Source organism: Haliotis rufescens, unplaced genomic scaffold (assembly GCF_023055435.1).
Source record: "Haliotis rufescens isolate VD_foot unplaced genomic scaffold, xgHalRufe1.0.p SCAF_3, whole genome shotgun sequence".
Taxonomy (NCBI): Eukaryota; Metazoa; Mollusca; class Gastropoda; order Lepetellida; family Haliotidae; genus Haliotis; species Haliotis rufescens.
The window spans coordinates 21,948,693-21,973,801 of NW_025964001.1; the positions used below are offsets into that span (position 1 = coordinate 21,948,693).

General features: G+C 40.5%; 1 protein-coding gene across 8 annotated transcripts in view; it reads right to left on the bottom strand.

Moving 5' to 3' along the window:
• Nucleotides 1–25,109, bottom strand: part of LOC124146460 (inositol-trisphosphate 3-kinase B-like) — a 117,327-nt gene that overhangs the window by 19,734 nt on the left and 72,484 nt on the right. For 7 of the 8 annotated variants that reach the window (XM_048403909.1, XM_048403910.1, XM_048403908.1 and 4 more), the window contains exon 3: nt 1,129–1,231. In XM_048403909.1, the coding sequence (XP_048259866.1) occupies nt 1,129–1,231 (103 nt within the window). Of the gene's footprint in view, nt 1–1,128; nt 1,232–17,693; nt 18,740–25,109 lie in introns of those variants that run through there. The other variant, XM_048403915.1, reaches the window with a different exon arrangement.

The window sequence follows — 25,109 nt, forward strand, 5'->3', positions numbered from 1 at the left end:
CAGGTCACAGAGTCTGACCACCCGATCCATTTAGTTGCAATCTCATTAAAATCAGTCCTTAGTTCTCGCTACCGCTAAAACAAAGATCTGAAGACATCCCATTAGGGGTCACGTCAGAACGACCTTTCATCCGACCAATCAGAGCGTCACTTACCAGATCATGAAAGTGACAGTCGGAATGTGATTTCTAATCATACAACCTCGAAAAACATGAACACGGGATATTCCGAACAATAGTTACAGGTTTAACAACTGAATCCATACAATCTAGACCATCTATTAGCCATTCCAGAATGTTCTTTTGTTCAGGTTTCAAGTTTGTAATCGAGAATTTGTCAAAATATGTTTCGAAGCGTAGTCGCCAATTTGAAATTAGTGCTGTAAAGCATGAGAAAGCTGCCTTCTGATTGGTCATTCCATTGGTCGGTCAAAGTTCGTGCAAGGTCGGTCTGACGTGACCCATAATGGGATGTCCTCAGATCTTTGCTTAGCGGTAGCGAGAACTAAGATCTGATTTTATTGAGATTGATTTAGTTGCCTCTTACAACAAGCATAGGTTGCTATGGACCTATTTTCTTACTCAGAATCCCAGGGGCAAGATATTAGTGATGTCCGCCACATCCAGCAATATTCCAGCTATTTCAAGACGGCCTGTAAATAGTCTGGGACTCCTAGACAGTGGTTGACAGAACGAGTCCCAATCCAGAGGCTACTAACAGGATCGGGTGGTCATGTCACCGGATCTCAATTGCGTGGATTGATACTCGTGATATCGTTTACTGGATTGTCTGGTCGATTATTTACAAACCGCCGTCATATAGCTGGAATATTGCTGAGCGCAGGGTTAAACGACAGACAAACAAACAAACAAACAAATCAACCAATCCATTGGATCGAATCAGGACACACAATCAATCCTCAGTAGTCATCTCTTATGACAAGCATGGGGTGTGGAACTGATTCTGCCCTGGGATCCTAATGATCAAAGTTCCTTCAACACTCCGACCTGACACCTCTTTCTTTGGCCAGCCATCTGAATCCAGGGGTACTTTCTTTTGTTTTACACTATACTTTCCCAATGGAAGGACCAAATGTCCTTTATTCATACCCCAACCTCTCTCTGCTCACCTTGGTGGCCAGCTAGCTGGATCCAGGGGTACTTGTTTTTCTTGAACACTTGGACAAAGGGTGACCATCTCACGATACTGCGGATTATTTTCCATGAACTTTGCTGAAGAGGAAGGATTCAATACATCATCAAATTGTTAATTGTCAAAACTAACACATCAACTTTGCTGTAATAAGATATGATCTGAACAAATTAGAAGGGTGCTCTCCTTAATATTTGTACTACACTAGTGAGTGAGTGAGTGAGTATGGTTTTATGCTGCTTTTACCAATATTCCAGCAATATCACGGCAAGGGACACCAGAAATGGGCTTCACACATTGTACCAATGTCGGGAATCGAACCTTGGTCCTCGGCGTGATGAGCGAACGCTTTAACCACTAGGCTACCCGACCACCCCTGTACTACACTAGGTGACACCTTTTCCATAAATCATAAGTGTTAGTAAGGCTTTTATGTAGACTCAGCAAGGTTCTAGCAATAACACAGCAAGGATTACTAAGAAAGCACTTCAACATGTGCCCCTGTGCCGATCCTTGGCCTTCTGCGTGATGAGTCAATGCTTTTAAAAACTGGGCAACCCCGCTGCTGAGGCCATTGAATACAATGGATGAAACAGAACTTAAACATTGTCAGTTATTGTCAATACCTTACTGACTGGTGAGGAGAATAAATGGACTAGGAGAAACTACCCTCCACAGGCACGTCATATTGAAATACTCTGTCTATACCTGGACACACACAGGTGAAGCATCTTATGCAACTGTCAATATACCAGCAATATAACAACAGTGTGGAAATAATTGAGTGTGGACCAGACACACCATTGGTTGGCAACGCAAGCAACAATTGTCAGTGCATATCAGGGACTGATCTAGGATTCCAAACCAAGCGTCGTTGGCAGGAAATTTGGAAATAAATGTTATTTTGTTTAAATTATTCAGTGATATACAGCCCCCAGTACAAAGGCATAACATTAGTTATAACTGTATAACATGAATTGGGAAATTTGTAATTAAACATGGCGATTGTTTTTTACTTGGGGTCGAATATTGGCCTCTGAACAGTCTTAGATAAATCCTTGCATATTTAAGAAATAAATGACTCATGGTCGTTGTTTATCGTACAATAAATCACTGCAGGGAGAATAAACCATGAGGGGGGCAGCCTAAAAATAAAGTTGTCCAAGCTGTGAGCTCATTTTTGAATCTCTAGAAATATGACACCACAATAGAAAAAAGCTTTAACGTGAAGTAAACCATGGTTCTTTCTTCATTGTTCTTTGTGATTTATCACGTAGCTGTCTTATGTTCTGTAATAAATAATGCCTATATTCTGTGATAAACAATGCCAATGTTCTATTATAAAGCCAATAATTCTAGGATCAAAGAATGCTAATTTCTCTGACAAATAATGCCAATGCAGTGAGGAAAATTAATTTCAATATTCTCTGGCAAATTATGTCAATTTTCTGCAACAAATGATGCCAATATCCTGTGAAACCACAATCATCAGATTCTTGCAAGACAAAGGGACACAACTCTGAACAGCTAATTGTGGGGCCTCAGACAACAGACACCCTGCAGTCACCCTGACCCCACTCACTCATCAGGAATTGATGAGTGAGTGAGTGAGTGAGTGAGTGAGTGAGTGAGTGAGTATGGTTTTACGCCGCTTTTAGCAATATTCAAGCAATATCACGGCGGGGGACACCAGAAATGGGCTTCACACATTGAACCCATGTCAGGAATCGAACCCGGGTCTTCGGCGTGACGAGCGAACACTTTAACCACTAGGCTACCCGACCGCCCCCAGGAATTGATGAACAGAAGCTAATACACTTGGGAGGATTATTCTAGGGCTAGGACGGGTAACTCGGGTACTCGCCTCGGGTGGGTCCTGAGTAGGACCCGGGTTCCCACAGGACTACCCGGACCCATGGCTAGTCACGTGATATATTGTTTAATGACAAAAACTCACTATAGCTCAGTGTTAACACTACAAGTCGCTAATGTTGGCATTTCTTTCTGACGATGCACACATTCCTTTTGACTTGTATATGTTCGAGTAAAGATAACACTTCAGTCAACTTCAGTGTAAGCATGTTCTGATCCTTTGATACATGTATCTAAATAGTTTTTGCAGTAAAACAATTCCCAGTCTGACATTTTGTTCCCAACTCTTGAGACCTACAGAGGGTGCCCGGGTCAGGGAGGGTAATAGGGGGTCGGGTACCTGGGTAGTAAATTTGGACTCATTCCAGCCCCATTTTATTATTCATTTCAACTGCACATTAATTTTACAGTATACACAAACAGTGATCTGTAAACATAAACCTCCATCACGTTTATAGAGCACAATGAAACATCTGTCCTGTCCAGCATTTAGTCACATGGTCCAGTGGTGCTGAACAAGAACCGTTGTGCATGGTGTACCTCACACAGACATTTGTTGAATGAAATATGTTGACATTGAAACAGTTGGCTAAATGTCTGTTTTAATACCACTGACAATCATTAAACTTATGTTGAAAATGGTAATTCAAATCTTGAAATATAGTGAGAGGAACAGAGGTTATCATACAAGTGTGTGATGGTAAATAAACTGTATTAGGATTAAACATTATGTAGTGCGGCTTGGGAGCTAAATACATAGTGCTTATTCCTAATACAGGACAATTAGGACCCCATAACACACAATTTCTTATCAAATAAAATCTATTGTAAGAAACAGTACCTAAACATAGCAAGTTTTCCTGGAATGTATGTATTATTACATTGTATATTTTGTCACAATTAAGGCCAGTGCTTAGTCAGTCACACTGTGTAAACAGGCAATATAGTTCCAACTGAAACTTGTATTTTAGACAGGGTTGTAACTAAATTTAGAGGAATAATTTTTCAAGGTAATTTATTAAAGCACAAAAACGACTTTGACAGTGATGTTCTTTCATGTCAATCCTTCGGTCCACTGCTAGGGCAATTTCCCTGTATCAAAGGGAAGCTGTCTCAATCATGAGTCTGTTTGGTCATATTACTTTGTCATATACAATGCTGTCGATCAGATACAGTCAGATGGAAATGACTAACGGAATTTCGGACAGTTGTCAGGGGATTTTTTTAAACCTAAGGAAAAATGTGGTGTTTTATGTTCATCAGAAAAAACATGAAGTAAATATTGTTTTAAGTGAATCTGCCATTACGCAGTCATCACCACGACATGTATGTCTCCAAGACCCTAGATATAAAATTCAGAAATGGAGCCAAGTCAAGTCTAGAATGATTTGGCAAGTCTAGATAAGCATTGTTCTGGGCTTGCATGGAATACATTATATATTGTTTATATTTATATAAATAAGATAACTTTATATCTGGGACTAAATGTTAGTCTACCCGACGTGCAGAACAAACACTAGTCCTGCACCATGACCGTGGAATATATATATTTTATGAAAAATCAAATCAAATCTAGAAACGCATACAAAAGCAAGTCTAGCCAGCTCAAGCTAGCTCTATTCCCCAAATCAGCACAGGGAATTTTTTTATATTTTTAGAGTCAAGAAGGATATTGTGTGATATAAGATTTCAGAGACTAAATGTTAGTCTAAACAAACACCTCTGGTCTTCAATACATGGCTCCCTGCAATCAACTCAGTCCTTCAGGAGGATGTCTATTAGATCTGTCAGCTGTCAGTCACTGATGTGAGTGATGATGACTATGTCAGCTCCGCATCCATCAACCCTGACCTTGGTTCACCACATGTGTTCATTTCCCACCTAAACACAGGCCACATTCTGCTCATTCGGCCACATAAGTGTACACAAACTCCCATGAAAGTCGCAGAAAGTATGTCAAAAATACCCTTGACTAGTGCTAATTTCTGAAAATATATGATTTTTATAGAAACAAAAAAGTACATTTAAATAGAAAAGGAGCCCTAGCGAGGGAGATTCAGAACCTGTGGAGATCTAGACTTGCTTCATTTAGGGCATAGCATTACAGTAAGGGCAGCAATGAGGGAAGGGGAAATGAGATGGCTCATGGAGAGGGATTATCTAATGCCACTGCCTTAGCTCTTCCACTGCATAGCTCTGTCCTGTTTACAGACAGCGCCTGTCACAGTTCATTGGACAGGTCAGTTTTGACCAGAATGTAGATCTTTCAAGGGATTCTACAAAATGTTTGTGAGGAATGAATGAACGAATTGAGGTGAGGTGAAATGGGGATTAACGTCGCATTCCAGATTATTGTACTTACATAGCGACGTACTTATGCCGATTTTATACTTCCAGCCCACTGAGATACCGTGCCAAAGATTAACATGAAAACCCTGACCAGTCCTTGTTTTAGCCCCTGAATGCCGAGCGCAAGGCAGGGTAACAACAAGTACCATCTTTTAACGTTGTTTGGTATGATGCGGCCGGGGATCGAGCCCCCGACATTCCACTCTCCAGGCAGGCGCTCTACCACTAGACCACGGAGGCGGTTCTAAAAAATGTTTGTGATGTAAATGTGTTCCCCATATACATGATACGCACAGGTTTGTTTGTTTGTTTATAGTTCTATGACTGCCTTGTGCCAAGTTCAGTAGTGGGACAGGAAGCATGGAAAGTCTGCTGATCACACCTAACTGCAGTTTTATTACAAGACAACCCGTGAAGATCTGGGTTAGAGAAGGTCTTCAGCAACCCATGCTTATCGTAAGAGACAACTATGCTTGCCATAAACGGTGACTAACAGGACTGAATGGTCAGGCTCACTGACTTGGTTGATGTATGTCTTTGTATTCCAATTGCGTGATCGATGCTCATTAGATGTCAATCACTGGATTGTCTGGTCCAGACTTGATCATTTACAGACCGCCGTCATATAGCTGGAATATTGCTGAGTTTGGCGTTAAACAACAATCAAACAAACAAACAAGATCCTTGCAAACATTTCCTGCAAATAGCACTGGAGTATATTGTTATCTCATCCAACCCAAAATGCAACCAGAGAGCCAGTTCATGAAAACTACCTGTCTGCAATTGCAACATACTCCCATGAAAATCGCTGAAGCATGCACAAATCAAGTAATCAAATACCACCTGCTATAACTCTTCCACAGCACAGCGTTGTCCAGTGCCTGTCACAGTCCATTAGAAAGAAAGTTAATTGTGTCCAGATAGAAGCTTTCCAAGAGAATACAAAATGTTTGAGAAGCACACCTGTTGCCCCTATACTTGCTAACTTTTGCAAAGGCCATATACTGAAAGGTCTTTGCTTTGGCAGGCAAATTCAGAAAGATGTATTCTAACATTGTACCCTAACATTGCATTCACTGCAATAATGTAAAATGTTTGCCCCTGTTATCAATGACTCCCTCTTTATTGCCCCTGTTATCAATGACTCCCTCTTTATTGCCCCTGTCATCAATGACTCCCTCTTTAGTGCCCCTGTTATCAATGACTCCCTCTTTATTGCCCCTGTTATCAATGACTCCCTCTTTATTGCCCCTGTCATCAATGACTCCCTCTTTAGTGCCCCTGTTATCAATGACTCCCTCTTTATTGCCCCTGTTATCAATGACTCCCTCTTTATTGCCCCTGTTATCAATGACTCCCTCTTTATTGCCCCTGTTATCAATGGCTCCCTCTTTATTGCCCCTGTTATCAATGGCTCCCTCTTTATTGCCACTGTTATCAATGGCTCCCTCTTTATTGCCCCTGTTATCAATGACTCCTTCTTTATTCCCCGTTATCAATGGCTCCCTCTTTATTGCCACTGTTATCAATGGCTCCCTCTTTATTGCCCCTGTTATCAATGACTCCCTCTTTATTGCCCCTGTTATCAATGACTCCCTCTTTAATGCGCCTGTTATCAATGACTCCCTCTTTATTGCCCCTGTTATCAATGACTCCCTCTTTATTGCCCCTGTTATCAATGACACCTTCTTTATTGCCCCTGTTATCAATGACTCCCTCTTTATTGCCCCTGTTATCAATGACTCCCTCTTTATTGCCCCTTTTATCAATGACTCCCTCTTTATTGCCTCTGTTATCAATGACTCCCTCTTTATTGCCATTAGGAATTTTTACTGACAATTGCTGCAGGTTAGGGGCATCTGAGTAGGTCTAGATAGCTACCTGAAGAAAAATGGATCAGTTGAATTAAAAGTAAGTTTGTGTGGTTCAATATTTACCCGTTTATTTGGCAAGAAATTCTATGGGTAGTTTGGTTTAGTTGGGAAAAGGCTAATTCTGTACGATGTTTAGTATTTGTAGCTTATAGTAACATCTATGTGTAACGGGTTTGTCCACTTATTAACAATGGCAACAAAATCGCCCTGAACATTGAAAAGGAACAACATCTTTCAAACATTATTGGTCATTATTAACTCACAATAATATTCAGAAAAAGTATACAGGGTACATAACTACTCAACAAAAACTTAGAACCAGGAAGTTGGTGAAGCTCTTATGCATACAACAATATTCACATATCATGCTGCGTCATGCTCGGAGTAAACATGACAACCCAAGCATCGGTCATGATGACAGGGAAAGTGCACCACTTACATCAAACGCCCACAACTTTACGTTTCTCCTGGGGTAAAATAGACGAGCGTGACACACACAAAACCTGTATCAAAGATGTACAGGGCGCTGGTCTAAAGTATGTCCTTTACATTTGTTAACCAACAAATTCCCCGCTGTTCAAATAGCTATTGAAGAATGAGAGCCTCAATAAAGGTCCCCCGACAAACCCCACCCCACCACCCAAACCCCCAGCCAGACCGCAATGTTGTTCAAACATGGCCTTTCGTGGTTCATCCTGTGGTGTGGGCTGTTGAGAATACTTCACATCTATATACACACGTTTGGTCAGCTACCATTGACAACACACAGACAAGAGTCAATCAAAGTAGACACAATTTAGGGATAACAACTTCTTTATTTACAGTAAAGGAATCGTTTCGGTACGGATCCTCATACCTTTGCCTTACTTGACAATGGTATAAGAATCCATACCAAACAGCGCCTTTTCAGTAAATAAAGAAGTTGTTATCAATTAATTGTGTCTACTTTGTCATCCGTCAACTTCTGAGTAATGCCTATCTAACATATATAAGAGTCAGTCAAGTAACATAATTACGCAATCAAGATTGTTAGATTGATGATTATTTCAAGTCCAGCCGGCTCTATTCCACATCAGCATCAGAATAATTTTTTTTTAATTTTTAAGGAGAGAAATGTATTGTGTAATAAAAGATTTCATAGAGTATAGAGTCCAGATAGTCATGATAGTTCCCCCTTTTGTTCATTATGAGTTCAAGGGATTGATTGTGGTGTCACACTGGTTTATTTCAGCCATTCCGCAGCCAGGGACACCAAGAAAACTGGTTCTTGTGTGACGCGATCACACCTTCATGGCCTCCACAAGTACATTTCTTACTCTGTTTGTTTGTTGTTCAGCAATATTCCAGCTATATGACAGCAGTCTGAAAATAATCAAGTCTGGACTCAACCATCCAGTGATTGACATCATGCGCATCAATCCACACAATTGGGATCGATGATATGCATCAACCAAGTCAGCGAGCCTGACCATCAGATCCCCTCAGTTGCCTCTTCCGACAAGCACAGTCGCCTTTTACAGCAAGCATGGGTTGCTGAAGACCTATTCTATCTCGGGTCTTCACGGGTCTCTTATTCCGAGGCACTGTAAGCATCAGTAAACATGAACAAAAACAGTATGGTGGCATTTTATTTTTCCTTCCACTTTAGAAAAAAAGGTGCATGAAAATCTAATACGTACTTCATAGTTGTGGCCTAACAGTTTATTTTCATGTTGTTAATACTACAACAAATATGGTATATATATTTGTGATGGGATATAGTGAGTTACCATACAACCATTCAATAGTGGGTCACCTTTTGTGGGCAAATATTTGAAATATAGCATTGACTAAGCTTCTAAACAACTATTTGTTAGGTGTCGTATAACCACCAACAATGGGTGTCGTTTTCGCACAACGAGATCAGGTTTTGCTCGAGATATAGATTACCATGATCTAGGGTCAACTTAACATTGTTGTCAAAAGACATTAAATAAACACAATCCTGTTACTGTGTTTGGGTGAGGTGAAATGGGGTTTAACGTCCCGTCCAAGATTATTAGATTATTGCACTTATAAAGCGACGTACATGCACATGTATGTGTGTGTGTGGCTGCTTGTACTAGTCCGGACTGATGCTGATTTATAGTGCTAGCACACTGATATACCATGCCGCAGTGAATACCCAACTCAGACACAGTATACTGACTCTGAGCCGACCATTCCTTGTTTTAGCCCCTTAATGCCGAGCGCCAGACAGGGTAACAACAAGTACCATCTTTAAACGTCTTTTGGTATGACGCAGCTGGGGATCGAACCCCGGACCTTCCGCTCTCCGGGCGGACGCTCTACCATTAGACCACGGAGGCAGTCTCACTGTGTTTGGAAAGTTTTAGTTAAACAAACTTGGCTTTACAGGTATTTTTCTGTACAGATTATTACTGAATATGGCAACATCACAATGAGGGCTTCTGCCTGTTTATGCTGATAAACGACCAGTTAAAACATTTCATTTGACATAAACATTAATTCCTTAGTCAGGGTCTGTGGGGATTACTGGCCTGGACATTTTCCATTGTACATTATCAACTTTTCAGGGAATTTACAGTTCAAGTATAATTAAGAGCTCTAATTGTCATATTTTAACTCAGAAAATGACAACAGCACTATATTGTAGCTTTTGTTTGTTTGTTTGTTTGTTGTTTAACGCCGCACTCAGAAATTATTCCAGCTATATGACAGCGGTCTGTAAATAATCAAGTCTGGACCAGACAATCAAGTGATTGACTTCATGAGCATCGATCCAGGCAATTGGGATGTGATGACATGCATCAACCAAGTTATCGTAGGTAAATCAAGATGATCGAAATACAAGAAAGATTGTGCCTGTTCAAGAATCTTCTTTGGTATGTTGTTGTGGTGGTGGTTGTGGTGGTGGTTATGCTCCACAATTTCATGATTTCATGTGCTGTACGATGATAATGATTATGCAATGCATGGTACAATGATTTGTGTGTAAGTTCTTAATGAAAATATTCCAATCAAGTTTAGGGGGTAACGGTTATGTCTCAAACCTTATGATTTGCTCGCAGAGGAAATGTAACAGCGCTAAGCTTGGGCTTTTTTTTTAGCTTTTAAAATGTATAAAATCTAAAAATTGAAGTTGAGCTGTGGCAAGCTTGGCCAGTCAACAAGACAATAGACTTGGCTTGCTGGGGGCAGAAAGTAAAAAGCATGCGGTGTGACAGTTAGTGGAGGTGAAACGGAGAGAAAGCTTGTGTTGGGCTGGGATGGGTGACTCAGGTACTCGGGTAGGTACTCCTGAGTAGGGTCCGGGTACCCACAGTACTGCCTGGACCCATGGTTAGTCACCAATATACTGTTTAATGACAAAAACTCACTACAGCTCAGTTACACTACAAGTCGCTAATGTTCACATTTTTTTCTGATGATGCACACATTCCTTTTGGCTAGTATATGTTTGAGTAAAGATAACGCTTCAGTCAACTTCACTGAATGCATGATCTGATCGTTTGATACATGTATCTAAATAATTTTGGCCAGGACTGTGGTAAAACAGTTTCTGATCAGACATATTGTTCCCAACTATTGAGACAAGTTGGTACTGGCTAGGGTCAGGTAATGGGGGTTTGGGTACCCAGTAAATTTGGACTTGTCCCAGCCCTAGTGGAATGAATGATTTAAGGTATAAAATGATAAGGTATAAAACATAACTAATACTCTAACTAATACCATATTCTTATTGCTTAATGTAGGTGTCAGAGGTTCTTAACTAATTATATGGCAACAAAGTCATACAACCTTACTGACGCACCCATTTTGAAAAAGCTGAAAATCAGTAGGACTTAAAATCAGAAGGATGTCTGTGGTGTTTGTTAGCCAATATCACTTCATGTTCGTATATAGTGTACACCTACTTTGACAGAGTGGTGTGAGCGACCTGGACTGTTCGTTTGCTGTGGCAGGTGACATCTTAGGACTCAACGAGGGTCTCTATTCTCTGTCAACCTCATAAAAGTCATCTCTCCATCCCCAACTACACCATATAGCATTGGTTATAATGAGAGATGGTTTCAAGTCTTTAATCTCCAACACTCCATCTCACCAACCATCCTTCCTATATGAAAAGGACTAATTAATTGGAGACTCAATTGCAAATTTCAATTTCGTCCCCCTCCACACACCTCACCATATGACTGAGACTTTGAGAGACTGCTGATAGTCTCCATCAACGTCATATAACTCAACCACCCCCACCTCAGTAGGTCTCACCACCCAACTCACCACCAAACGTCATCTGATGAACATGACTATGACAGACCACTCCATCAACTAGCTCCATCTCACCACACCACCTCACCAGAGGAACAACACTTTTACAGACCGCTCCATCAACTAGCTCTATCTCACCACACCACCTCATCAGATGAACATGACTATGACAGACCACTCCATCAACTAGCTCTATCTCACCACACCACCTCACCAGAGGAACAACACTTTTACAGACCGCTCCATCAACTAGCTCTGTCTCACCACACCACCTCACCAGAGGAACAACACTTTTACAGACCGCTCCATCCACTAGCTCTGTCTCACCACACCACCTCACCAGAGGAACAACACTTTTACAGACCGCTCAATCAACTTGCTCCACCTCACCACACCACCTCACCAGAGGAACAACACTTTTACAGACCGCTCCATCAACTAGCTCCACCTCACCACACCACCTCACCAGAGGAACAACACTTTTACAGACCGCTCCATCAACTAGCTCTATCTCACCACACCACCTCATCAGATGAACATGACTATGACAGACCACTCCATCAACTAGCTCTATCTCACCACACCACCTCACCAGAGGAACAACACTTTTACAGACCGCTCCATCAACTAGCTCTGTCTCACCACACCACCTCACCAGAGGAACAACACTTTTACAGACCGCTCCATCCACTAGCTCTGTCTCACCACACCACCTCACCAGAGGAACAACACTTTTACAGACCGCTCAATCAACTTGCTCCACCTCACCACACCACCTCACCAGAGGAACAACACTTTTACAGACCGCTCCATCAACTAGCTCCACCTCACCACACCACCTCACCAGATGAACAAGACTATGACAGATCCCTCCATCCACCATACCAGCTCCACCTCACCACACCACCTCATCGGATGAACAAGACTATGACAGACCACTTTATCAACCATATAAACTCAGTCTCACCTGTGACCAGCCCCACCTCAGTAGGTCAACAAGACTACCAGCATATACGAGAGCCACCTGCAATTCTTCAGCAACAAACTCTAGGACACGCAATCAATTGTTTTAACAAGCCCTTCCACAACCTTCAAACCACCAAGATAATTCTAATCACTAAGCAAAGGCAGATGATGATTACAGCTGAGATCAATACAACCCTGAGTGTCTGATGGACATGCTTCAGTGTGTATTTCACCTGCTTGGTACGTGGGTCAACGAAATTAGCACGTAGCCTACAGGCATTATGCAACTGAATTAGAATCAGTTTCCACAGACAACATTGGTGGGTGATGACCAAAAAATCTGTTAGTTCTTGCCTAGGGACTATTTGTCATGAAGAAAACCAATGGTTTGGTCAGCATAGGCCCTGTCCTGGAATACCCATAGGGTTTGTTTGTTTGTTGTTTAACACCCCACTAAGCAATATTCCAGCTATTGGACCGTGGTCATTAAATAATCTTGTCTGGACCAGACAATCCAGTGATTGACATCCTGAGCATCGATCCACGCAATTGGGATCGATGACCTGCATCAACCAAGTCAGCAAGCCTGACCACCCTATCCCGTTAATCGCCTCTTACGACAAGCATAGTTGCCTTTTATGACAAGCATGGAATACCCACAGGGATCTCCTTGTGAGTGAGTGAGTTTGGTTTTAATGCAGCTTTGAACAGTAGTTCACTGTGTAACAGCCTGAGGTAGGATGAAAGCCTGAAGTGGTGCAGGTCTAAATGCCTACCACATTGATGAAACCCCCAAACACGGGAATGGTACTGACAAACCTAGAAACAACCTTGGCATGACGGGATTCAAACCCAAGATCATAGGTTTCTGCTGGGCCTGTGGGACCCACCTCTGCTCATCAATTTAGTGCAGTGGTTTAGACAACTCGGACACTCGTGCCCCAGATATCAGTGGCTTGACACAATCCTTTAATAGATAATGAATGGTGGCTTTATATACTGAACTGCTGCTCCTATAGAAACCAATTGGTGATGCTTTCCATGTAATAATGAAAATAGAATTATAATGCCTTTTCTGATATATACATTATACGGCTGATTCTAATGATATAAAAAAGGAATTAAAGAATATGTTAACATCAAATATCACTTAAATTAGTTTGTAGTCAAAATAGGCTTCATTTCGAAATGCCAAATACATACTAAGCGAAGAGTTTACCATAAAGTTTGAAGTGATGTCGACGGGTTACAGTTACAGTTACTGATATGACATACAGTCAAACACTGTTGTGTCGAACTTTGATATGTCAAACTTTTGGTCGTCTCGAAGTAAAAGCTTGGTCAATGCGTATTCCTTCTTTATTCATCATTATTTAAACTCTGATGTGTCAAAACTGATGTGTAAAAGTTATTTTCCAGTCCCTGAAACATGTACTTCCAGTACAAATTTACTCTGATAAGACAATCTTTGCACGATTAATCAGTCCAATTCAGCATTGCGAAAGTTGAATGTGTGAGCTGTTTCGGTTATTTTACGTGTATGTAGATGTATCGTATACTATTAATGATACACAAATATTAAATTAACTGATTTAGTTACTTTGCCCCAAATGCCAAGAGTGATCAATAATAAAAGTAATTTTGGTCATTTATTTCATTTTCAAAACATATGTTTTGTTTTATTCATTCTTTATGTAGATGCATGCTAAGTTCTTCTTCGGGTGTGCCGAACCTTGAAGTATTTATAAAGGTCTCTTCAGCCTCGACAAAACAATGTTTAATTGTATCTGTTTGATGTTTAGGTGGCAAAATGGAGACATTCATGTGCTTCAAGTGCAGTCAAGGTTTTATTTTAGGACCACCAACATTGTAAGAACAAAACAAAAGTCAGTAAAAGAACAATGAAAAACGTAATCGCCTTAGGGGAATTCATTCTCGTCTCTCTGCCTGATTACAGGCGTCCATAACGCAAATGGAAGCAAACCATGGAGATGAGGATCTAGTTGGGGATGTGTGGATCTAGATCGGGGAAACAATGCTACACCAGTAATAGCTCTGGAGATGCAGGCTGTGCTCACAATACACAATGAACAACAATACCAGTGACGAGCCAGGCAGGCACAGAGTGGTGCCCTGAGGCACCCAGGACAAAGTCTTTAACTCTCACGCCTCGGGTCTCAGTGCTTAAGTTTATGTCTAGTCAACTCTCCACTGTGGTGTATGACATCTGCCTGGTAGTACTCCATTGCAGTATTTTAAGCTTGTCTCAATAGTGCTTTACACTCAGGTGACATTAGCTTGAGCTTTACACACACGATATTAGCTAGAGGTCCACACAGGTGATACCAACTACTTCTTTCTTCTCTAAACATCAGCTACGACCTTACACTGATGACATACGCTACGACTTTACACTGATGCGTACACTATGACTTTACACTCATGACATACGCTACGACTTTACACTCATGACATACGCTACGACTTTACACTCATGACATACGCTACGACCTTACAATGGTAACATACGCTACGACTTTACACTGATGACATACGCTATGACCTTACACAGATGACATCAGCTACAACTTTACACTGATAACATACACTACAACTTTACACTGATGACATACGCTACCTTACACTGATGACATACGCTATGACTTTACACTGATGACATACGCTACGACCTTATACTGATGACATACGCTACAACCTTACACTGATGACATACGCTACGACTTTACACTGATGACATACGCTACGACTTTACACTGATGACATATGCTACGACCTTACACTGATGACATACGCTACAACCTTAGACTAATGACATCAGCTACGACTTTACACTGATGACATACGCTACGACTTTACACTCATGACATACGCTACAACTTTATGCTCATGACATACGTTACAACTCTACATTCATGACATCAGCTACAACCTTACACTCATGACATACGATACAACTTTATATTCATGTCATATGTTACAACTTTACACTGACGACATACGCTACGACTTTACACTGATGACATACGCTACGACTTTACACTGATGACATACACTATGACTTTACACTCATGACATACACTACAACTTTACACTCATGACATACGCTACGACTTTACACTGATGACATACACTACAACTTTACACTCATGACAAACACTACAACTTTACACTCATGACAAACACTACGACTTTACACTGATGACATACACTACAACTTTACACTCATGACATACACTACAACCTTACACTGATGACATACGCTACGACTTTACACTGATGACATACGCTACGACCTTACATGGATGACATCAGCTACAACCTTACACTGATGACATACACTACAACCTTACACTGATGACATACGCTACAACTTTACACTAATGACATACGCTACAACTTTACACTGATGACATGCGCTACAACCTTACACTCATGACATACACTACAACTTTACACTCATGACATACGCCACAACTTTACACTCATGACATACACTACAACTTTACACTCATGACATACACTACAACTTTACACTCATGACAAACACTACAACTTTACACCCATGACATACTCTACAACTTTACACTTATGACATGCGCTACAACCTTACACTCATGACATACACTACAACTTTACACTCATGACATACGCCACAACTTTACACTCATGACATAAGCTACAACTTTACACTCATGACATACACTACAACTTTACACTCATGACAAACACTACAACTTTACACTCATGACATACTCTACAACTTTACACTTATGATATACGCCACAACTTTACACTCATGACATACACTACAACTTTACACTCATGACATACGCCACAACTTTACACTCATGACATACGCCACAACTTTACACTCATGACATACGCCACAACTTTACACTCATCACATACACTACAACTTTACACTCATCACATACACTACAACTTTACACTCATGACATACACTACAACTTTACACTCATGACATACGCCACAACTTTACACTCATCACATACACTACAACTTTACACTCATGACATACACTACAACTTTACACTCATGACATAAGCTACAACTTTACACTCATGACATAAGCTACAACTTTACTCTCATGACATAAGCTACAACTTTACACTCATGACATAAGCTACAACTTTACTCTCATGACATAAGCTACAACTTTACACTCATGACATACACTACAACTTTACACTCATGACATACTCTACAACTTTACACTCATGACATACACTACAACTTTACACTCATGACATAAGCTACAACTTTACACTCATGACATACACTACAACTTTACACTCATCACATACACTACAACTTTACACTCATGACATACACTACAACTTTACACTCATGACATAAGCTACAACTTTACACTCATGACATACACTACAACTTTACACTCATCACATACACTACAACTTTACACTCATGACATACGCTACAACTTTACACTCATGACATAAGCTACAACTTTACACTCATGACATTTAGCACGTCTCTTCTTGAACTTTATCACACCCTCACCTAATGTAAACAAGTTAAATAAAATAGGGTTATTTCAACATTTTCACAGCTGAATCATGACAAAAATGATAGTTACTGTCACATTATTTCGAAAACAATCTCTTTCCAAGCACCTGATGAGAGGTGTTTGGCTCTCGGCACCTGCCATCACAGGACTTGTGGAGGATGTTACATTATATATGCTTAGAAATCCATACTACTTCAAATTTCCAATACAACCAATCTTTTAGGTGAACTTTCTTCTGTGACAAATTTTGTTGTACTTGCATAGAATTAAATATTGATTATTCCACATTTAGGGCACTTGAGAAGATGCCCTGGGCCCCTAATAGGAATAACTGAATATAGTGTCTTTGTTTCCCATAATCATATACAAGCAGGAAATATTTACGTTAATAAAGTCATTGATAAAGTCTGATACACATGACACAGAAATATTATCTACATGTTCAAAATAACTGAAATTTTCAATCAGCTAATTCCCACAATATTCACAACAGGTTTTTTCTTTGTTCTGTTTATCTTTTTAACCATAACAGTAGCATAAAAGTTTGACAATTACCACCTGACAATGGATACAGGTAAACTGCTGATATCAACAACCCATGTGACACAATGACAAGTTATAGAAGAATGCTGCAACTACCTGGTCATGGGTGCGTGGTGTGGGTGGTGCGGCAAGATCAACCTCAACTGGTGCATCCCAATCGCTGAGGTCATCGTCCGTAGCATCCCCTGTCCGAGTGTTGATCACACACAGGTGGTGTCGGGACACCGTAGGTGAGGAAGGAGAGGGTTTGGTCTTGGGGAGGGTCTCGGTCTTCCCCTCCATTACAGCACACCACACAGGGGAAACTTACGAATAAATCCTGGATGAAAAACTCAGTCTAGCATGATACACCCAAATCTGCCGACGGGGAATTTAATCCATGGAGGAAAATGAAATCAGCAAGTCTGTATTTCTGTATTTCTGTCGCTAGCACATGGCGAAAAAGATAAATCTGTTCAGGTAATACCCACTATCATGAAATGTAAACACAACACGGTTGTTGTAAGCGTGGGCCAGTCCGTCTGCCTCGTCACATGGCCAGACCGCTGTACACATCTACAGCCTGTACACAAGGCTCATAACAGTAATCTTCCACACATCCACCCACGACACAGCCCTGGCTCGAATACCTGTCCCTGGCTGACAGCTCCACACCATTGACTGACCAGACAGCTTTGTGGGTAATCCCTTTCACAACAGCGAACACACACACACCTGTTAAAGTCCTGTATTGTAAGTTTCACAACAATGGCTACAAGTCTACCTGGAGCTTAGTGTGTTATTCAGCCCAGCAATGGCCTGCGGAGCTCTCTCCACATCGACATAGCTGACAGTAATCATGTTCACCATGTGACTGTTTACACCATCACCTCGTCGCTGTTGCATTAATTAAGCACAGATATTCAGAACTACCTGAATCTTGAACCATTTGTACCCTAGGTGTATGAAGGTGGCCTGGTGATGGAGTTGGATTATTATGAAACGAGGATCACCAATCCTTCATCACACAGTGAGCTACTTCCTGAAAACATCTCCTCAGGTATACGAAGTAATCATTCACACTTCAGTAAAATCACAGTTAGACTGCTGTCACAGCCTCAGTTGTTGGAGCCAGGCAGAGCCTGCTGGAGCCATGGTGATATACAACTTATATAGCTACTAGGACACAGTTGAGATGACGTCAAAGTAACAGAAAACAAATATTAGTTGTTCAACTACCAAATTGAACCTCCTGACCATTCAGGGAAGTGAGGTGGGCCTACTACACTCTTGTCTCCCTCACATTTGATTACATTCAGTAAAATCATTATAATGACGATCCCCTGAGCCCAGCAACCAGCCTTCCTGATGATCTTGTTTGCAATGTCTATATACTTATACAAAGGGTCATTACTTTATAAACCCTTCATAAGCTGGACTATTACATTTGGGATGGTTGCATCAGCATCACTGAAGGAGTAAACATTGCTTAATGCCGCATCAGCAATCTTGTTGTCATTCTCAGCGATCAGCATTGATGTTCAAATATTTTCTGCAAAAATACTAAAAACCCTAACGTCTAATGAAATGAACAAAATATGACACCATCATGAGGAGAAACATATACATGTTACACTTCATATCTGTCAGCCAGGCAGGTGACAATAAGAAATAAACATTTTGAGAGAATATATGTTTTGAATCCCTAAATTTCCCCAAATGTTATTACATTTTGCACAAAATGGCTTTGCAATGGCTATAAATAGCTTTTTTAAAATGGCTGTCATGGTGGCCATATTGAAAATCAGATTCAAACCTCTTGAAAATGTCAGGTGTCATCTTCGGTGGGACCATGCAGGTAAAGTTTTAGCTTCATTAGTCTGAGAAGATGATGTTTACAGTGCTTGGAAATGCATTTACAGAGAATTTATGAGCGGGGTCAAATGGAACGGTCAAAATTTAAAAATTGTATAAAATGGACCATGTGCTGAGCCCCACTACCATCTACACCAGTGCTCCAGACACCTTTTGGAAACATTGGGTATTTCCTACCTTGTTTTCAATCTAATTGGATATTTGCATTTTTCAGTGAGAAACCCATATTTTTTCCCTCCCTTACATTTGATCAATTGGGTATTTTTGAACTGACGATTTGTTTCGAAAGTAAAAATTCAGTGTGAAGAACTACAGTAAACAGCAAATAGCATCCTGTGTCATTATTAATAACAGTAAGTATAGAGTAACAATCTGTCCAATCACCCACAGTTTTCTCATTAATAATCAATAATCGTGTGACTAGACTAGAACTTATAACTAGCACCTAGATCTGATGACTAGCAATGCTAGAGGCAGGGTAGGGATTCACTGATTATTTTCAGTTTGATCGGCAAATGCCAATACAGTATACTACGGTTATAATGAACCCTGATGACCACTAATTTTGATTTGTTATAACCATTGTTTGTTATAAGCATATGTACAACATAAATGCAGCAAATGGATGGGACCAAGAAATAGTTTGTTATATCCGTCAGTTTGTTATAAACATGTTCGTTATAAACATAGTTTACTGTCGTTGGTACAAATGCCAAAATGCTATACGGGATATTTACAGATGGAATTGTGAAACTATTGGGTTTTGGTAAATTATCATGCGTTTTGGTAGGCATGCACATCAAAATAAATTGCGTAATTGTGTTTTGTGTGTGCATATTTTACGCAATTAGGAAGCAAATATGGGGCGCTGCTACACAAATTTCACAACATGTGAAACAACAAAAGGCTGAGTTTTGTCCATTAGAAGATTCAGCTTGCAGTAGGGTCATGGTCAAAATTGGCAGCTCTATGAAATTAGAGCGTAATCATTTCCTTGGTCTAGTGGTTTCTGAACAGAAAGATTTGTACATCAGACGCTGCAGGTTACACGACACAAAGACACTGAACAAACATGCCACGACATAGACTGACTTGGCTTTCAGTGTGGTGAGCTAAAACTTAATTTGGACCCCTAATCAAAGTTCCTGGATTCATTCTAGTGAGGTATTTAAGCTCTGACCCACAGAGTAAACAATCGAGTTTGCTTACAAAAGCAATAAAACTGTAAACTTTGGCCTGAGAAGTGGTGAGAAGTGATATCACCTCCAATACACACACCGAGATATAGAGCTGGGCTGACTCTGGCCTTTCCTTGAAAGGAAAGTACTGATGTTGGTTGTAATTCGCATGAAAGGAATGGGGTCATGGTGAATACAGATCAGGGAGTATCTCACAGCAAGTGTCACAACCAGTATCTGGCTGGGCCTATAACAGAGTGAGTGAGTGAGTGAGTGAGTGAGTGAGTGAGTGAGTGAGTGAGTGAGTGAGTGAGTGAGTGAGTGAGTGAGTGAGTGAGTGAGTGAGTGAGTGAGTGCTACGCCCTTTGTAGCAATATTTCAGCAATATCACAGCGGGGATTGTTGGGAATCGTACCTGGTCTTTGACGTGACGAGCAGATGCTAGGTAATCTTACCCCAACGCCCCAAAGGAGAGATTACAGCAGAAAAAGGAAGGCGAGTGAGTCAGTTTCACACCTATATTAGCACCTATTGGGGGGGGGGGGGGGGGGGGGGGGGGGGCCCAAGGGGGGGCCATACAAATCGTACCCATGCTGAGAATGGAACTCTGGTCTCAGCTTGATGAGTCAGTACTACAACCACTCGGCTACCCAACTGCTCCTACTATACTAGTGAGTGAGTGAGTGAGTATGGTTTTATGCTGCTTTTAGCAATATTCCAGCAATATATATCATGGTGGGGGACACCAGGGAATTGGCTTCACACATAGTATCCATGTGGGGAATCGAACCTGGTCTTTGGCGTGACAAGCCAACGTTTTAACCAGTAAGCTACCTAATATTGTAAACAAAAAATGTGTCAAATATTTATTGAAAAAGATTACCCTAAAATGTCAACAATCTTATTGGAACTATAGATCTAAATCTAAATTGTTAAAACATACAATATCCCTAGCTACCTACCCTATTTTTAATAAAACATGCTTTTATGTATATCTTTGTTTGTTTGTTGTTAAACGCCACTCTCAACAATATACCAACTATATGACAGCAGTCTGTAAATAATCGAGTCTGGACCAGATAATCCAGTAATCCACGCAATTTGGATATGATGACATGCATCAACCAAGTCAGCGAATGTGACCACCCTATCCTGTTAGTCGGCTCTTATGACAAACAGTAGTCGGTAACTGTGTCAACTCATATACTACCCCGGGGTAAGTATATTATTCTATTGAGGTGAAAGATTCACAAACGTATGTACCGTATTCAACGTAATAAGCGCCCAGGGCGCTCTCAAAATTAGGAATAGGGGGCTCTTATTAGAATATTATTTTGGAGAAAAAAAACAGCGTTGAAAGATAAATTTCGTGGTTTATGCTGACAGTCTGAAATGTTTATGTACGACAGATATATTTTTCCAGAATTTAATTGCCCATAATTACGGGTGCATATAACACACGAGTGCGTATTATACGCGAATAAATAAGTCTTGCGCACATTGATCAATTGGAAGGGGTGCTAATTGGGATTGTTCACTAGCCAATATATTAGCAAATGTTGCCGTGGGCGCTTATTAGAGCGGGGCGTTTATTACGTCGAATACGGTATTCCTTCTGGCAGATATATTCTGCTGCAGTAACAGCAAAGTGGTACTTCTTCTTTCTTTTGGTGTTAATTTCAAACAAAATATACCGTATTCGACGTAATAAGCGCCCAGGGCGCTCTCAAAATTAGAAATAGGGGGCTCTTATTAGAATATTATTTTGGTGAAAAAAACAGAGTTAAAGGATAAATTTCGTGGTTTATGCTGACAGCCTGAAATGTTTATATACGACAGATATATTTTTCCAGAATTTAATTGCCCATAATTACGGGTGCATATAACACACGAGTGCGTATTATACGCGAATAAATAAGTCTTGCGCACATTGATCAATTGGAAGGGGTGCTAATTGGGATTGTTCACTAGCCAATATGTTAGCAGATATCGCCGTGGGCGCTTATTAGAGCGGGGCGCTTATTACGTCGAATACGGTAATACCTTTTAAGTCACCTTTCAAATTTACTGACTGAAAATGATGAGGAAAACCTCTTCGCGACGTACTTACTGATTAAGATAAAAAAATCATGATTACTGACTAAAGGTGCCAAATTTACATACTACTGACTTGTAACATCCCCCTTCAGGCCTTTTTGGTGTTTGACGTGAGAATAAATCCGTAACTTTGAAAGGCAAATATTATTTTAGCTGACGGACGTCTGATGTTACTGTGACCTTACAGCAAGATATCATCCGTAACATACTGACAGGCAGAAATGTCTGCATCAAACATTTCAGACATCCCTGGCATGTGTTCCCTGAAGAGTTGGCGGCTGATATTGATGGAGTAAGGTGTCCTGATATTGATGGAGTAAGGTGTCCGTACCACTGAGCCACATAAGACTGAGTGACATACCGCATCCTGTGTTGCCAGAAGAGGCGACTATGCTTGTCGCAGAGGCAACTATTAACAGATTGTGTGATCAGGCTCACTGACTTGGTTGATGCATATCACCGTATCCCAATTGCGTAGATCGATGCTCATGATGTAAACCACTGGACTGTCTAGTCCTGACTCAATTATTTAAAGAGCACCCTAATTTAGTAGGAATATTGCTTTATGCAGTGTTAAAAAAACGAATAAAATAAAATATTGCTCAAATGTGCAACTTGATTTCTGAGCAGTCCCTTGCAGCTTTCTCCTTATTGATAATTCTGCAACCAATTGGAAAGTGTGGCACATCTGTTTGGTTTAAAATCAATGTAAACTTGGTTTTGAAGCCTTCAAATATTCTGGGCTTGCCTTTCTCGGAAAGAGAATTGATGAACAACAAAAGGACACAAATAATCGTACAGGTTTTGAAGTTAATATATTCTGTTTGTATGGGTCTGAATGCTTGAGGATAATGATCAGGAGAACAAGATGTGCCATGACTGGCGACCATTGTCCTCTTTTCTACTGCGTGGGAGGAGACACTCCAATGGGACAAGATAACACTGACAGCCATACAATGCTCTGGGGAGTAAAAGTGTGATTTATGGCAGCTAGATTGCTGGCCTTGTCTTTATCACTGTTACATAACAGGTCATGTTTACATTGCTTTCACCACAAACCACAACTATCTTAAGTGCATACCTACTGTGTCCTGATAGTTCCTGCAGTACTGGGATATCTGTATACATGGTGGTGTGTGATGATATACTGTATACAAGGTGGTGTGTGATGATATAGTGTATACAAGGTGGTGTGTGATGATATACTGTATACAAGGTGGTGTGTGATGATATACTGTATACAAGGTGGTGTGTGATGATATAGTGTATACAAGGTGGTGTGTGATGATATACTGTATACAAGGTGGTGTGTGATGGTATAGTGTATACAAGGTGGTGTGTGATGATATACTGTATACAAGGTGGTGTGTGATAATATAGTGTATACAAGGTGGTGTGTGATGATATAGTGTATACAAGGTGGTGTGTGATGATATAGTGTATACAAGGTGGTGTGTGATGATATACTGTATACAAGGGGGTGTGTGATAATATACTGTATACAAGATGGTGTGTGATGATCATAGTGTATACAAGGTGGTGTGTGATGATATAGTGTATACAAGGTGGTGTGTGATGATATAGTGTATACAAGGTGGTGTGTGATGATATAGTGTATACAAGGTGGTGTGTGATGATATACTGTATATAAGGTAGTGTGTGATGATATACTGTATACAAGGTGGTGTGTGATAATATACTGTATACAAGGTGGTGTGTGATGATATACTGTATACAAGGTGGTGTGTGATGATATACTGTATACAAGGTGGTGTGTGGTGATATACTGTATACAAGGTGGTGTGTGATGATATTGTGTATACAAGGTGGTGTGTGATGATATAGTGTATACAAGGTGGTGTGTGGTGATATACTGTATACAAGGTGGTGTGTGATGATATAGTGTATACAAGGTGGTGTGTGATGATATAGTGTATACAAGGTGGTGTGTGATGATATACTGTATACAAGGTGGTGTGTGATGATATACTGTATACAAGTTGGTGTGTGATGATATACTGTATACAAGGTGGTGTGTGATGATATACTGTATACAAGGTGGTGTGTGATAATATAGTGTATACAAGGTGGTGTGTGATGATATACTGTATACAAGGTGGTGTGTGATGATATACTGTAAACAAGGTGGTGTGTGATGATATACTGTATACAAGGTGGTGTGTGATAATATACTGTATACAAGGTGGTGTGTGATGATATAGTGTATACATGGTGGTGTGTGATAATATACTGTATACAAGGTGGTGTGTGATGATATACTGTATACATGGTCACAGGTGTTTGGTGATATACTGTATACAAGGTGGTGTGTGATGATATACTGTATACATGGTCACAGGTGTGTGGTGATATACTGTATACA